The sequence below is a fragment of the Pelobates fuscus genome, chromosome 1 (genome assembly GCF_036172605.1).
Source record: "Pelobates fuscus isolate aPelFus1 chromosome 1, aPelFus1.pri, whole genome shotgun sequence".
NCBI classification, from domain to species: Eukaryota; Metazoa; Chordata; class Amphibia; order Anura; family Pelobatidae; genus Pelobates; species Pelobates fuscus.
The window spans coordinates 488,164,080-488,181,346 of record NC_086317.1 but is presented as its reverse complement, the minus strand read 5'-3'; the positions used below and the strand labels follow the sequence as shown (position 1 = coordinate 488,181,346).

Here is a 17,267-nt window from a genome sequence, read left to right as displayed (position 1 = left end):
GAGACACAAAATCCAAACAACTGGCGGATATTGCCAAAGATTTTTGGCACTTTTGCTTCAATCGAAACATAGTGGAATATCTTCCCGGCCTTTCCAATACAATAGCAGATTGGAATTCTTGATTCCTGCTAGATAACAGCAATTGGATGTTTGATCCCATCATTTTCCAATGTCTGTACTCCCTATGGTGTCCGTTCCGGTACGACCTCTTTGCATCACTCCTCAACCGCCAATTGAAAGAATTTTTCAGCTGGCGTCCAGATCCAGAAGCACTAGATCAGGGGTAGGCAACCTTCTGCACTCCAGATACTGTGGACTACATCTCCCACAATGCCCTTACAGCCATAATGCTGGCAAAGCATCATGGGAGGTGTAGTCCAAAACATCTGTAGTGCCGAAGGTTGCCTATCCCTGCACTAGATCGAAATGCTTTTTCCGCAATGTTGGAGGAACGGAGTCAATTATGCATTTACATTGTTTGGGATGATTTCTTGGGTTCTGAGTTCTGAAGGCATAGTCTCAGAAATCAACCCTAGTATTGATAACTCCCCACTGGCCATCACGGCCTTGGTTACTTCAACTTCTCAGCATGCTAATAGATTACCCAAGACTCATACAAATGCGTTGGGATTCTCTGCGCGATCATCCCCTGGTGATATCAGGCCAACTACCTTTAATAGTATCTCTCATCTCGGGTCATACGAACCTCATAGAGAGTTTTCAGATTTAACTCGAAACATACTCTGAGAAGCATGGGCACCAGGTTACCGTGCAAGTAACGGATCAGTCTGGAAAATTTAGCTTAATTGGTGCTTGGAATGGGCTGTGGATCCCGTTGTTGCGATTTACCAAATATCCTAAATCTTTTGTCTTTTTTATTTGACTCCAGTAAAGCATACCGAACTATTAATGTATATCGTTCATTTCCTGTGGGAAAAACCACCCCTAGTATGCAGACTTATAAAGGGCATTAAATTCAAATCCCCTCCATGCCCTAAATATAATTCTACTTGGGATGTCAATCTGGTTCTCTAATTAGTAGAATCTTGGGATGACAATGATTCATTATCGTTAAAATTCCTTTCTTTTAACCCCTTAAGGACCAAACTTCTGGAATAAAAGGGAATCATGACATGTCCTTAAGGGGTTACACTCACTGTTTTACTTTGTCTCATTTCTTTCAAAAGAGTTTCCGATGTTAAGGCTTTGGACCTAAATAATAGACAATATACACTGGATGGTGTTCAATTTTCTATTGTTAGACGTACTAAAACTAATCTGCATTCTGTTTTCTATCCTTCTTTTCCTGATCATCCTCTTTTATGTGTGGTTAATTGTCTTCAAACTTGTGAACTTAAAACCTCTTCTATAAGACACTCTAATGTGTCTCAACTAATCATTTATTTTCGTAAACCTTTTCTCCCTGTCTCTTCTACATCTTTAGCCAGATGGGTAAGACAAACTATGTCTACGGCAGGTATTGATATCTCTATATCTCTAGATCTGGAGCTCACTGTTCCAGATGAGCTATGGCTACTAAGGTTTTCCAAGCCGAGGGCTCTTTATCAGATTTATTAAAAGGTGCAGATTGGTCTTCGGAATCTACTTTTAAAAGTTTTCTTTTAGGCCTAACTCTCATGTGTCAAAAATTATTCTGTAATTTAATTATATATTTTTATACTATCAACTTTAGTTAAGCTTTCAACATACAAAATATGAGCCGCCTGTCTTGTTATAAAATTCAAGATTTTCCTGGTATTGATCTCAGAAAAATAGGTTTTTTTTTTAAAGACAGGAGGCGAGTATTATCCCTCCCATTAACCCACCCTCTTATTTGTATTTCAGCTTGATCCAGTTTGGAATTTACATTATTTTTTGTGTTACCCGTTCCTGGGAATTTATTCGGTTGGACTATTCTTCTAGAGTCGCAGCTCGAAAGAGGAAGAAGATTGGGGATTATTCAATTCATAGACTATGCTGGATGCTGATTGGCTACTAATAAATATTCCACATCAGTTACTTGACTTTTTTTTCTTCTGTTGTTCACTAAACTTTATTTACATTTCTTTGCTGTTGGAGTTAAGTAAAGAAAGTTTATGCATAATACTCGCCTCCTGTCAATAAAATCTATATTTTCTGACATCAAGACAAGAAAAATCTTGAATTAAAGGAGCACTATAGGGCCAAGAATATAAACATGTATTCCTGACCCTATAGGGTTAAAACCACCATCTAACCACCCTGGTCCCCTCATGCCTCCCTAAATATAGTAAAATCTTACTTGTATTCAAGTCTGGAGCTGCTGGATTTTTCCTTGTTTCCTTTTGACCTGCCCACTGCCTGCTGACATCAGCAGAAGTGGTAGCCTGATCCAATCACCATAGGATTGGCTGAGACTGATAAAGAGGCAGATCAGGGGCAGAGCCAGCACAATTCAAACACAGCCCTGGCCAATCAGCATCTCCTCATAGAGATGAATTGAATCTCTATGAGGAAAGTTCAGTGTCTGCATGCAGAGGGAGGAGACACTGAATGTTTGGATGCATTTTAGGCAGCCATGACCCAGGAAGGATCTCTAACAGCCATCTGAGGAGTGGCCAGTGAAGTTATCACTAGGCTGTAATGTAAACACTGCATTTTCTCTGAAAATTCAGTGTTTACAGCAAAAAGCCTGACGGTAATGATTCTACTCACCAGAACAAATTCAATAAGCTGTAGTTGTTGTGGTGACTATAGTGTCCCTTTAAATACTGTGTTAGGTGCCGTAAATAAAGTTTCCTGCATTACCTATATCAATGTAAGTGATCTGAGAGGCCTTCTCCAGCTGTAAGTCCACCTTCAGCTGTCGACTCCGGTCACGCGGGCAGCTGAGCCAGGGATGGATCAAGCTCTCATTTAGCAGATTGTCCACTGGGTGCTTGGGATCCTTAAGCAAAAAAAATCAAACGAGAAAGTGCACAATTAGATCCAACACAGGGCAGAGAGCAAACAGGGAAGGAGACAGAGTGGCCTCAAACAATAGGAGATATGTGAGCCTGATTTTTATGAAAAACATCTTGATGGTTTTATTTCATGAATATGTTGCTACCTAGCAGTTAGGAAAATGCTTTCTTTCTAGCATGCTCGATAGTCACAACTTCGGCCATTTCCTGCACCTTTATGCCCAGTTTTATGTCAAGCAATAATCATTCCTGGATATTCACATACATTGTTTGCAGCTGCTATTTACTGCTGAAAAAACCCACCGGTCAATTACATCTCGACCACACACTATAACCCAAATACAATAATATTCACCCACATTTTCCATGGGTGAAACACACTGGGGGGCTCTGTCCTAAACAACAATTCTGCAGCAAAGATCTAAAAAAGCAAGCACCACGGAAGCCAATGGTTAACGGACCGTGTCTATCTGCAACCTAGTCATTGCTGGGGGTATAACTTGTCACTGTGTAAATAGGTGAATTTACTTATTCACTAAACAGTGAATTAAAGGAAATTACCAGAGTGCTTGCAAATGTGTGACCAAAATAGTCAAATAGAAATAATTCCCTAACTCTCCTGCTTTAGCCTAGAAGTTTCTTTGCAATTCTCAAGTGAATTGTCAGGAATTCAAAAAAGCGAAAATTAAAATAGCTGACTTAAAGGGACACTCTTAACCCCTAAAGCACTTTGCTTTGCTAAAAAGCTTTACGTGTGAAGAGTGTGACCTATTTATTTTATTTTGGAAATAGTGAAGATTTCAATAGAAAGTGACCCTTTTTATACTGGTTATACCCCATGGCTGTTTAAGCATACAACAGATAATGTTACTTCCTTGTCTGTTTAGCTTAGTTGCCCTGAACTCAAAAGGCAGCTATTGCCCAGAGCACCTGTCTTGCAAAAACTTCTCATTGAGCTGCATTGGGAAGTCTGTGATTGGACAGCCAGAGAAAGTGTGGGCGAGGTTAGAAGGGAAGTGCTTCCAAAGGTAGCCGACAAGATAACTCTGTTTTCAGATATACCCCCAATGAAAAAATGCAGAATTAAAAGCATGCCTGTTTTCATTTTTGGTATATCTACTAAACAATATTTAATTAGTATGTGGGCAGTGGAGTGTCCCTTTAAAAGCATGCATGTTTTCATTGTTGGTATATCTACTAAACAGTATTTATTTTGTATGTGGGCAGTGGAGTGTCCCTTTAATACAACTCTTTGGGTGTAAAATTTTAAATTCTTTTGGATTTGCTTTGAATTCTAGAAAACTAAAAATTAAGTGAATAGCTCTGTGAGAACTGAACAGTGTAAGGAAACCTAGTATATCCAATCCGCATTCGGTAGTTTCCTCCCGATCCGCCAGAGCATCAGTGAGTATAGCTCTCAGTTCGGTAGATGGAATAGACGAAATCCATACAAATACAAATAGCTTTACAAGATGATTCCCTTAATAAAACATACGAATCCCCAAACATCAGCCGAAGTCAAGAAGAAGGGTACAACAGAACTGGCTTTTAATGACCACACACAGGCTTTTATGCAAGTCCCCATGATCGGGGACATCCCACAGGGAGGGACACAGTATAACCAATCAGTTACAGGAAAACAGTAAAACACACCCAGCACAAACATACAATTCCCTCCCCTAGCCCTGGAGATACTCAAGCCTGATAAAGTAATAACTTGTTTATCTCTAGGCAGAAAAATCACAATTTTCCCCAATATTCAGAACACCCCTTTAGACATGGGGTATCCCCACAAATAATATGTCCCCCGATCTGGGTGACCAACATATTAAAATTTCACCCAGATCGGTTCAGGGGTTCTCAAAAAGTGTGGAAGTCCTTTGTGACCGGCTAACCGCAAGGTGGCTGCCCAAAATAGTTCCAGGAGTTTGGGTGGTTTTGCCGGTCTATTCAGTTAAGTGGCAAAAAACGAATAATTCCACTGGCTCTTAGCAGCGATTGTTCCCCTCATTCGAATGCACAAAAGTACCGAATAGCGCTCTTTTACCTATTCGGGAAATAGTGATCCAGCGTTCGCTTGTTGAGACCGGTGTTCGGGAAGTCGAGTGTCCGATTTTAGTTCCAGACACTCGACGACCAAGTCCCGCTGCCTTTGTCCGCCTGAAAAAATATGGCCGCCGTTTTCTCAGCCACGTGGCGTTCGGTAGTATGAACGCTGGCCGCACAGATAGAGGGTTCAATTGAAGCATTCTTTGAAGTTTAACGAGCCAGGAGATGGTAGTTATATCTACCGAATGAATATGGAAGAAATATTACACATAAAGAGGGATTTCTTCACAAAAAGGAATTGCAAAGGTTATGCCCAAAATAGTCAAATTGGAAAAATTCCCTAAATCCTCTAAGATAACTGCTTTGGCCTATATTTTGTAATGCGTTTTCAGTTTTCACAGGTTTAACTACCAACATTTGGATTGCTGGGTGTAGCAGACCACGGGGAACCCTACTAGTTACCTCCGCTATTACCTTCCTACAGCCGCTCAGGAATCCTTACAACAAGCAGGTATCCATTTCCCCCAGTAACTGGACGAACCACAGCTCTGGGAGTACAACACAAACTGAACTCTATTAATTTTGTCACACATGGTTTTACAGGCATGGAGACATGAGGTCTCCAACACAATACACCAGGGGTTTCAATCCCAAGAACCTGATGGGGGATGGAAAAGGGACAAAGCAGCCAGTTCAAACTGGGCTGGCAGTGTCCCTGTGACAACGCCCTGCTGTGACAGGAAAGGGGAGGGAGAGGGGGAGGGGCACAGACAAGCAATACATTTCACTTAACTATACTTTACAGAGCTGCTGCCCCCCCCCCCCTTTGTTGACCCACAGCTGCATATACAGGCACATTTAAAACAGTCCCAAAATGGCGCCGCAAGCTTGAGAACAAATCAGGCCATCCATCACATATCTCTCCCCATAGAAATAGAAAAACCTATGGCCAGACCCGCGACGGGCCTGCAACAAGTCAGTTGGACCCCCTTGCGTCTAGAGTCCAAGTCCAATGTGCCTGAACAAATGGAGGGGGGGAACATGTGGGTATGGCACTCAGTGACAATGTCCCGTCACACTGGGAATTCAAAATGTTTGTCAAATTGTGCGCTGAACAAATAGCTTGGGGAATTTGCTTCTAATTTGGCAAAGACTAGTGAGTAACCTGGTCAGTACATTTTTAGTTTAGGTTTTGCTTAAGGTTTACCATTGCATCGAGACAGTAAAAAAAAACTAGAGAAAGAAAGATAGAGTAAAATGGAAATTAGAGGAAGGAAGCATAAAATGAAAAGAACTACAGAGTTTGAAAAGTGAGAAGAATGATAAAACAAAAGCCAGAAAAATAAGCAGAGAGCTTTAAGTGGTGATGGAGGGTGTGATTGTGATGTGGTGGTATCTGTTACCTCCAGTAATGAGTAGAATGCAGGTGGTGAAAGTGGTGATGGAGGGTGTGATTGTGATGTGGTGGTATCTGTTACCTCCAGTGATGAGTAGAATGCAGGTGGTGAAAGTGGTGATGGAGGGTGTGATTGTGACGTGGTGGTATCTGTTACCTCCAGTGATGAGTAGAATGCAGGTGGTGAAAGTGGTGATGGAGGGTGTGATTGTGACGTGGTGGTATCTGTTACCTCCAGTGATGAGTAGAATGCAAGTGGTGATGGAGGGTGTGATTGTGACGTGGTGGTATCTGTTACCTCCAGTGATGAGTAGAATGCAAGTGGTGATGGAGGGTGTGATTGTGACGTGGTGGTATCTGTTACCTCCAGTGATGAGTAGAATGCAGGTGGTGAAAGTGGTGATGGAGGGTGTGATTGTGACGTGGTGGTATCGGTTACCTCCAGTGATGAGTAGAATGCAGGTGATGGAGGGTGTGATTGTGACGTGGTGGTATCTGTTACCTCCAGTGATGAGTAGAATGCAGGTGGTGAAAGTGGTGATGGAGGGTGTGATTGTGACGTGGTGGTATCTGTTACCTCCAGTGATGAGTAGAATGCAAGTGGTGATGGAGGGTGTGATTGTGACGTGGTGGTATCTGTTACCTCCAGTGATGAGTAGAATGCAGGTGGTGAAAGTGGTGATGGAGGGTGTGATTGTGACGTGGTGGTATCTGTTACCTCCAGTGATGAGTAGAATGCAGGTGGTGAAAGTGGTGATGGAGGGTGTGATTGTGACGTGGTGGTATCTGTTACCTCCAGTGATGAGTAGAATGCAGGTGGTGAAAGTGGTGATGGAGGGTGTGATTGTGACGTGGTGGTATCTGTTACCTCCAGTGATGAGTAGAATGCAAGTGGTGATGGAGGGTGTGATTGTGATGTGGTGGTATCTGTTACCTCCAGTGATGAGTAGAATGCAAGTGGTGATGGAGGGTGTGATTGTGACGTGGTGGTATCTGTTACCTCCAGTGATGAGTAGAATGCAGGTGGTGAAAGTGGTGATGGAGGGTGTGATTGTGACGTGGTGGTATCGGTTACCTCCAGTGATGAGTAGAATGCAGGTGATGGAGGGTGTGATTGTGACGTGGTGGTATCTGTTACCTCCAGTGATGAGTAGAATGCAGGTGGTGAAAGTGGTGATGGAGGGTGTGATTGTGACGTGGTGGTATCTGTTACCTCCAGTGATGAGTAGAATGCAGGTGGTGAAAGTGGTGATTGAGGGTGTGATTGTGATGTGGTGGTATCGGTTACCTCCAGTGATGAGTAGAATGCAGGTGGTGAAAGTGGTGATGGAGGATGTGATTGTGACGTGGTGGTATCGGTTACCTCCAGTGATGAGTAGAATGCAGGTGGTGAAAGTGGTGATGGAGGATGTGATTGTGACGCGGTGGTATCTGTTACCTCCAGTGATGAGTAGAATGCAGGTGGTGAAAGTGGTGATGGAGGATGTGATTGTGACGTGGTGGTATCGGTTACCTCCAGTGATGAGTAGAATGCAGGTGGTGAAAGTGGTGATGGAGGGTGTGATTGTGACGTGGTGGTATCGGTTACCTCCAGTGATGAGTAGAATGCAGGTGGTGAAAGTGGTGATGGAGGGTGTGATTGTGACGTGGTGGTATCTGTTACCTCCAGTGATGAGTAGAATGCAGGTGGTAAAAGTGGTGATGGAGGGTGTGATTGTGACGTGGTGGTATCTGTTACCTCCAGTGATGAGTAGAATGCAAGTGGTGATGGAGGGTGTGATTGTGACGTGGTGGTATCTGTTACCTCCAGTGATGAGTAGAATGCAGGTGGTGAAAGTGGTGATGGAGGGTGTGATTGTGACGTGGTGGTATCTGTTACCTCCAGTGATGAGTAGAATGCAGGTGGTGGAAGTGGTGATGGAGGATGTGATTGTGACGCGGTGGTATCTGTTACCTCCAGTGATGAGTAGAATGCAGGTGGTGAAAGTGGTGATGGAGGGTGTGATTGTGACGTGGTGGTATCTGTTACCTCCAGTGATGAGTAGAATGCAGGTGGTGAAAGTGGTGATGGAGGGTGTGATTGGGACGTGGTGGTATCTGTTACCTCTAGTGATGAGTAGAATGCAGGTGGTGAAAGTGGTGATGGAGGGTGTGATTGTGACGTGGTGGTATCTGTTACCTCCAGTGATGAGTAGAATGCAGGTGGTGAAAGTGGTGATGGAGGGTGTGATTGTGACGTGGTGGTATCTGTTACCTCCAGTGATGAGTAGAATGCAGGTGGTGAAAGTGGTGATGGAGGGTGTGATTGTGACGTGGTGGTATCTGGTGATAACTTACCTGGGAGCTGAAGGACACTACATGCTGGATTTTAATTGGAGCCATTTGCTGATCTGTAGATACACCAGGAGCTTGTTATCTGTATTCCAAAAAACAAAGATATTCATTGAAACAAATTGCAGTAACTCATTTTCGACACATTAATTGTAAAGAGTAAAATACAATACTGCAAACACACGACACATTGGATTTATTCAAACACTTCATTGTCAGGAATAGAAAACTGAACTGCAACATAGAGGCAAAAAGTTACAGCTTTGGTACTTTAGCCCAACACGTGCAATTTGGTTTGCGGTTAATTACAAATTGTGTGGTTTTTTTTAGTAAATAAACTGCATATTATGTATCTAGAAAAGAGGGACTAAAATCACAAACATTTAACATAAATTGAAAAGTGTCAGTATTTTTATCCAACCAGGTCCAGTTTACATTGAAGTTTAAACTATATGAAGGATGGAGCTAATCATATAGAAGTCCCTCTACACATAGATCTATGGACATTTATTTATTGGATCGGCATATTTAATAAAGCCAGCTCTGTTTGTCATCCTGACCGGATCTGCACCGTGCAGTGTCTACTTATAAACCAGTAGTTTTCCCATCTGAAGTCTATATAAAGTATAGGATCCGGACATTTACAAAGCACCAGTTCTAAAGCAAATTAGGACCTAATTCATCCAATAGGTTTCACATTCGCAATTTATCGATTCCTTGCTTTTGATAGCAAATGATAGAAATCGGTACTATCTGCTTGCTGGAAGCTCTAGCTGCCAATGGATAAATAGCTAAAAAAAAAATCTCAGCATTGCATGGGTCAGCACTGCCACAATAAAAATAGCTATTTAGTAGATATACCCCAATGAAAACATGCATGCTTTTAATTATACCTTTATGGGGGTATCTAAAAACAGATACAACAGATTTGCAGGAAGAGCAATGTTTTCATTGGAGAGTTAAAAGGACACTATAAGCATCAAAACAACTTTGGCTTAATAAAGCAGATTTGGCCTTTCACGTATTCATCCGCACATAAAAATGTGGTAAATGGCATTTATTGTCCTGACAGGAAAAGTTGTGCCGAGCAACATTACCGTCCTGACAGGAAAAGTTGTGCCAAGCAGCAATCACGCACATGGAAATCTGGTAATTACTTTTGGGGTTAAAGGTAATGTTCATGGCCAATCAAATCCACAGGTGGGTTTGTGGTGAGCAGCAATCATGCACACCTGGTAATTGCCTTTGGGGTCAAAGGTCGGTTACAGCCAATCGGATCCACAGGAGGGGTATTTAAACCCAGCTCTCCTCTTGCTCATTGCCCTGTTGTGGTTTCATTCATCATGTGTTCTTGATCTTCTGGTATTTGACTTTGGCTGTGTTTTGACTTCTCTGGTATCCTTGACTTTTGGCTTTTTTCTCATCTTTGTATCTGATTCTGTGTCCCTGATCTTGGCAAGTATTTTGACTATTCTTGGAGACGTAAAGTCCGGCTATTCTAAGGTCCGGTTATACGTTATCCTTAGTCCTAGATGTGACACAGTACTGCGCGCTGGATCGACTTGTAATCCTGACAATGCCCCTGTAGTCTCACTGCGCAATAATAATAATAATAATAATATTCTGCCGTTTAGGAGTTCTATAACGTTTTCTGTTTAACCCCTTAACACCGCAGCCAAATGTACAAGTTGTGAACGAAACAAAACGTAAACAAAACCTGGCATTTGCGCAATATGTCCGTCCAACCGTAATTCACCTCTTTCATATTAAATGCACCCCCCCTTATTATATATCATTTTATTCAGGGGAAACAGGGCTTTCATTTAATATCAAATATTTAGCTATGAAACATAATTTAATATGAAAAAATGGGAGAAAATAAGATTTTTTTTTATTTCTTTTAGTTCTACATGACATTTTAACTGTCAATGTCATAATACTGTTTGCTTTCACTGCAATAAAATACACATATTTGTATTCAGCAAAGTCTTACGTGTAAAACAGTACCCCCTATGTACAGGTTTTATGGTGTTTTGGGAAGTTACAGGGTCAAATATAGCACGTTACATTTGAAATTGAAATTCGCCAGATTGGTTACGTTGCCTTTGAGACTGTATAGTAGCCCAGGAAATAAATTTACACCTATAATGGCATACCATTTGCAATAGTAGACGACCCAAGGTATTGCAAATAAGGGATGTCCAGTCTTTTTTAGTAGCCATTTGGTCACAATCACTGGCCAAAGTTAGCGTTAGTATTTGTTTGTGTGTGAAAAATGCAAAAAACTGCAATTTTGGCCAGTGTTTGTGACTAAGTGGCTACTAAAAAAGACTGGACATACCCCATTTGCAATACCTTGGGTTGTCTACTATTGCAAATGGTATGCCATCATAGGGGTAATTTTCATTCTTGGGCTACCATAGGGTCATAAAGGCAACGTAAGCAATCTGGCGAATTTTAATGTGAAAAAAATGAAACACAAGCCTTATATTTGACGCTGTAATTTTTGAAAACACCATAAAACCTGTACATGAGGGGTACTGTTGTACTCGGAGACTTCGCTGAACACAAATATTTGTGTTTCAAAACAGTAAAAAGTATTGCAGCAATAATATCGTCCGTGTAAGTGCTGTTTGTGCGTGAAAAATTAAAAAAACATCACTTTTACTGGCGATATCATGGTTGTAATACATTTTACTGTTTTGAAACACTAATATTTGTGTTCAGCGAAGTCTCCCGAGTAAAACAGTACCCCCCATGTACAGGTTTTATGGTGTCTTGGAAAGTTATAGGGTTAAATATAGTGCTAGCAAATTAAATTCCCTATACTTTCGGCATGGGTGGTCAGGCAGGTCCCGCTAATTGTAATTAATTAGGATACCTAATTATGTAAAATTATTACATAAATATATGTGTAGAATTAATATATGTATATATATGTATATATATGTGTATATATATATATATATATATGTGTGTGTGTGTGTGTGTGTGTGTGTGTGTGTATATATATATATATATATATATTTTTATTTATATATAGGTATATATATAGTGATATATACGTATATATTTATGTATATAGATATATATATTATTTCGTTCTACGTGTATTTTGATATAAATATATATATATTGATATCACAATACAGTTAGAACGAAATAAAACACATCTATATATTTAATATTTTATTTTTAATTATTTTTTTACGTATTTACATATTTATTTTTTTTATATTATTTATAAATATATATATAACTATAATTATATATATATTTAATCAGTATCAGTCTACGTGTAATTTGATATTAATATATATATATAATTATAGATATATTAATATTAAAATACACCTAGACAGTGTATGTGTGTGTATGTATATGTGTGTGTGTGTGTATATATATATATATATATATATATATATATATATATATATATATATATATATACTTAGATCATATATATAATATATATATATATATATGATCTAAGTATATATATTTTTTTTTTTTACACTTGTTTAACTTATTTAAATTTTATTTCCAGCCAGCAGGGGGACCAACTGTCATTACAGTTGGTCCCCCTGCTGGCAATGCCTGAGCCAGCTATACCGGCCATGTGATTGTGAGGTCCTCGCAAGGACCTCACTCTCACATGACCGGGAGGGACCGGAGGAGGAAGATCTGCCGCGGGGGGCTCCCTGGGAGTCCCCCCAACCGCGATCGCCGGCGTGGGACCGCCGGCGACCGGGTAAGTTACTAAAAACCGGAGGGCGTACTATTACGCCCTGCGGCGTTTAGAGCCGCTTTTAAAAGGACGTAATAGTACGCCCTCCGGTCATAAGGGGTTAAGCAGCCTTAGTCACACCTCCCCTGGCTCTGACACAGCCTGTATGAAAAAAAAAATGTCATTTCCAATCAGATGTTAACTTGCTTTAGGAGTTTTTATCTCCTGCTCTGTAACTTTAACCCCTTAGTGACCAGACCATTTTTCAATTTTCTTACTGTAAAGGACCAGGGCTGTTTTTACATTTCTGCGGTGTTTTTTTTATTTGAAACATAATTCAAAATAAATTTTATAACATGACAGGAGGCTTCGTATTTGCTTAAGTCTCTCTTTACTAGAACTCCACAGCAGCACAGAAAAACAACCAATCAGAAAAAAGTTAGGTACTATAAAACTCCCCTCCCCATGCATCATTTCCTCTTTCTTTGCTGCTCTGCAGACAGTACAGGTCAGAGTACCACTGCCTCCTGCTTCTAGTGGGTGGCTTTGGGATTTATTTTGACTTATTTATGATTTATATTTATATTATTCAGTTATCATATTGTGTATTTATTTTTATATATTTTATATGTATATACTGTATTTAGTTATATATATAATATTATTTTCCTTTTATATATTTTAGGTTTATTTCTGTATTTAGTTATTTATTATATATTTTTATAATTATTTTCCTTTTATATATTTACGGTTTTTAGATTTAGTCATATGTTTCTTGTTTATATATGTATATATACTGTATTTTTATATTTATTATTTATATATTTTACAGTTTGTTTTTTAGTGGCTTTGGGCTTCTGCCCGTTTTTTTCCTCATTGCTCCCCCTGTTTTTGGGGATGTTTCCTTTAGGGGGGTTTCCTGGGGATCCTTTTGGTTTTGCCCCTCTTCCCTTCCCCCCCCCCCACTCCCTAGCGCCCTCCTATCAGCCCCCGCGGGCTACGGGCGCTCTGCCCGGGGAGGCAGGAGACTAGCCGTTTGGCTGCCTTTTCTGTCTCCCCGAGCTCCAGTGTGAGCATGCCGGCGCCCGGGGTTACTCGCGGTCAGATGCGAGTACCCGGCGGCCGGGTCAGCTCACACACGTGGCCGCCTCGCCGCGGCCGGCTTCTTTGGAGCCACGTGCAGCCGACCGGCGAGAGGGGGGTGCACCTACTCACATCCCCCCCTCCAGCCGGACCGCAGTGTTCTCCTCTCTGGCATTCTGGCTCTGTAACATTATGCATACAGAGCCAGTCTGCCAGTGAGCTCAAGGATAAGCAGAATTCGTTTTTCTGCTAACCAGTTGGTTTTTGTTTCTATTACAAATAGGGGATACCTGCTTATTGCCGAGTAACAAGTGTTATTTGGTGAATAGGCTTATAGTCAGTAGATAAGTGCCTATCCATCTCTGGAGTCAGAGAGGAGACTCCTCTAGCATGCTATGCTCTGTACATGGCATATCTACAAAGCTAAGCAGACCTGGCTATGGCTCAAACTGGTATGGGAGACCAGTCCATGCTGACACTGATTCAATTCCATCAGATTCTGTGACTTGTAGAATTGGACTATTATTTTTGCCCTATTCCTGATGTTATACCATGGGTAATATAACCTTCTGGCAGCATGCTGATGATGCATACTATGGATGTAGAAATCTGACTGGTCTGCATGCCCATGCGCATACCCTATTCCCAGTTACGTATTGCTCACTACGTCACGTTTCTATGGACGCAGTTTTCACTGGAACATTTTCAGTTTATACCTATTACAATTGTGATACCGCTATTGCCTGCTGGGCATTTAGGGACTGCTAGTCCCAGTTATATGTTATTAACACAGTATTATGCTGTCTAAAGGGTTGGAGTCTGGGGGCCCTATGTCACAGGATGCTCTGAGGATCTACGATTTGTTGGGAACTCTACCCAACTCAGAGGTCCCCATTACTCATTCAATACCCATTGTAAAGCGCTGCGGAATTGGATTGCGCTATATAAATAACATATTAATAATAATGTCATAATAATAATACACAACCCAGGATTGGCCTGCTATGTCTGTGCCCCATTGATTGGCCTGCTATGTCTGTGCCCATTAGAACGGCCTGCTATGTCTGTGCCCATTAGAACGGCCTGCTGTGTCTGTGCCCATAAGAACGGCCTGCTATGTCTGTGCCCATAAGAACGGCCTGCTATGTCTGTGCCCATAAGAACGGCCTGCTATGTCTGTGCCCATAAGAACGGCCTGCTATGTCTGTGCCCATAAGAACGGCCTGCTATGTCTGTGCCCATAAGAACGGCCTGCTATGTCTGTGCCCATAAGAACGGCCTGCTATGTCTGTGCCCATTTAAAGGCCTGCTGTGTCTGTGCCCATTTAAACGGCTTGCTATGTCGGTGCCTATCTGCATGGCCTGCTATGTCGGTGCCTATCTGCATGGCCTGCTATGTCGGTGCCTATCTGCATGGCCTGGTATGTCGGTGCCTATCTGCATGGCCTGCTATGTCGGTGCCTATCCGTATGGCCTGCTATGTCGGTGCCTATCCGTATGGCCTGCTATGTCGGTGCCTATCCGTATGGCCTGCTATGTCGGTGCCTATCCGTATGGCCTGCTATGTCGGTGCCGATCTGTATGGCCTGCTATGTCGGTGCCGATCTGTATGGCCTGCTATGTCGGTGCTTATCTGTATGGCCTGCTATGTCGGTGCCTATCTGTATGGCCTGCTATGTCCGTGCCAATTTGCTTGGCCAACTATCCCGTGTCCATTCGTTTGGCCTGCTGGGCCTGTGCCCTTCTGACGGGCCTACTCTATTGGTGCCGAACCCCTTTTAGGCCGCAGACCTGGGGGAATGTCACTGAGGAAATGCCAGTGCCCACCAGTGACAGGGATATTGGCAGGTGTCCAGACAAGCACCTTCGCCATACTACCCAAGAGGACACCTGTGTACGGCCATCTGAATATGGTGGGTAGGGTGAAGGCCCTAAACCTCATGCCTGAAGGACAGGGTTTCTTATCAGGACCCGGTCATACATCTCCAAGGAGGACTTCGCACAGGCAAGGATCGATGCTCAGACACCTACAGGAGAACGCAGTGTTTTCCTTGTCTTTTACATCTACCTCCGTATCTGCTTCCCGGTATCCTTAGAGGTATCGGTAGTTTTTTCCTGCGTTAGGTTAGCTCCTGGCTCTGTTCAGTGGGGCTTACCTGTCTTACCTTCCGGCCTGCTATTTGCCTTCTATCTGAGATGGAATTTACGTATTTTTCTCTTATCTACGTTATTTTTTCGTTTTTCGGGACTTCTTTTTCCTTTCGCTCGGGTCGTCGAGAGGCCTGACTTGACCTCTTCCGACCTCCCGGGCGCTTGTGGATTGCGGAGAACGTCTCCAGCTTTCCTCCGGCTACCAACGGTCATCCTGGACCCCGCGCGCGCGCACGGGATCCGGGCGGTCAGTTGGTAGTTTTCTTTCTCATTGTTGTTTTTCCCTAGATTGCCATCAGCCTTATGCTGATATTAGTATTTTGGTGTACCCTACAATTGGTCACCCTGAGTCTCTTGGGACTCTAGTTTGGACCACAGGAGGGTGCGGCCCTCCGTCATCTCGATCCAGGGATACTTTATTTTCAGGAACAGAGAGCGAACCACTCTCAGATACAGGACCGGACACTGATTTGTTATTAGAGGGCGCAGCCCTCCCTCAACCTCGGCCAGATATTGTGCTGGATACAGAGGACATGTTTGGAGGACACATTCTCATAGTGAGAACCGGTCACGGAGGTAGACTGGACCGTTTGGTTATTAATGGGCGCGGCCCGCTCAGGCTATCAGCCGGACGCTATCACGTTAATCGATCACATATGTAGAGAGCGCGGCTCTCTCATACACTCGACACTCTACAGTGCCGACCATTTGCTCATCACACAAGACATCGATGACTACATAGAGGGGCGTCCCTCCTGCATTCAATTAGATCTGACGTAGGTGCTACTGATTTCGTTATGGAGGACGGCCTGGTCATGCAAGATATACATATTTAGACTGGAGCCCTCTATTTTATCTCCGGTAATGGATCGACTAGATCCGGACCTCTGTACCACACGCGAGAAATACCCACAGAGGTATACAGGGGGAGACTCCCACTTATTTACACACACTCCTGGAGATGGTATGGCTAATGGATGAGCCTCAGGTAGTACGAGAGTACAGGGTTTGGTATATTCTGTACCACATAAGACTGAGAAGTGCTTTCAGTTTTGGATACCCAGACCATTACGAACAAACTGCGCAGACAGTTTCTCTCATATCAAGATGACAGATACGGACACCTTCATGGAGCAGACGGGCACTGCCTTGCTCGGGTAACAAGACTAGAGAAGGCCTACTACCCGGTCTGAAGGTAAACCGTATGCATGGTTCGCATGGCATGACCGGAAACCCCGGTTGTCTTGAGTTCCCCGGTCATTACGATCTTGGGATAAGATGGCAGTACTGCCCCATCTCCTCGGAGCACATACCTGGTGAACAGGGTTCGCAGATGGTGGGCCTTCCATCTATACTCTATATATTCCTCACGGGAGCCGTCTTGTTTTGGATTCGCACTAACCCACTTTTTCAACTACCGTCAAGGAGACCTACGAGTCTCTATGGAGGTACCTGGTGTGCCCCAACTCCTACACAGACACCAAAGTCGGTTCACGTCCTACCGCTGGAGTACGGCTCAGGATGGTAGCAGACTCAGACAGAGCTGCCGACATTCTCTAACAGGACGACACATGTTTCGGACGGCTGA

At 42.7% G+C, this 17,267-nt stretch overlaps 1 protein-coding gene across 1 annotated transcript in view; it reads right to left on the bottom strand.

Moving 5' to 3' along the window:
• Positions 1-17,267, bottom strand: part of XNDC1N (XRCC1 N-terminal domain containing 1, N-terminal like) — a 103,726-nt gene that overhangs the window by 56,750 nt on the left and 29,709 nt on the right. Inside the window, exons 2-3 of the mRNA XM_063441605.1 lie at positions 8,725-8,803; positions 2,788-2,926 (exon numbers count right to left, since the gene is read on the bottom strand). Coding sequence (XP_063297675.1) covers positions 2,788-2,926; positions 8,725-8,769 — 184 coding nt within the window. The 5' untranslated portion in view covers positions 8,770-8,803. The remainder of the gene's footprint in view (positions 1-2,787; positions 2,927-8,724; positions 8,804-17,267) is intronic.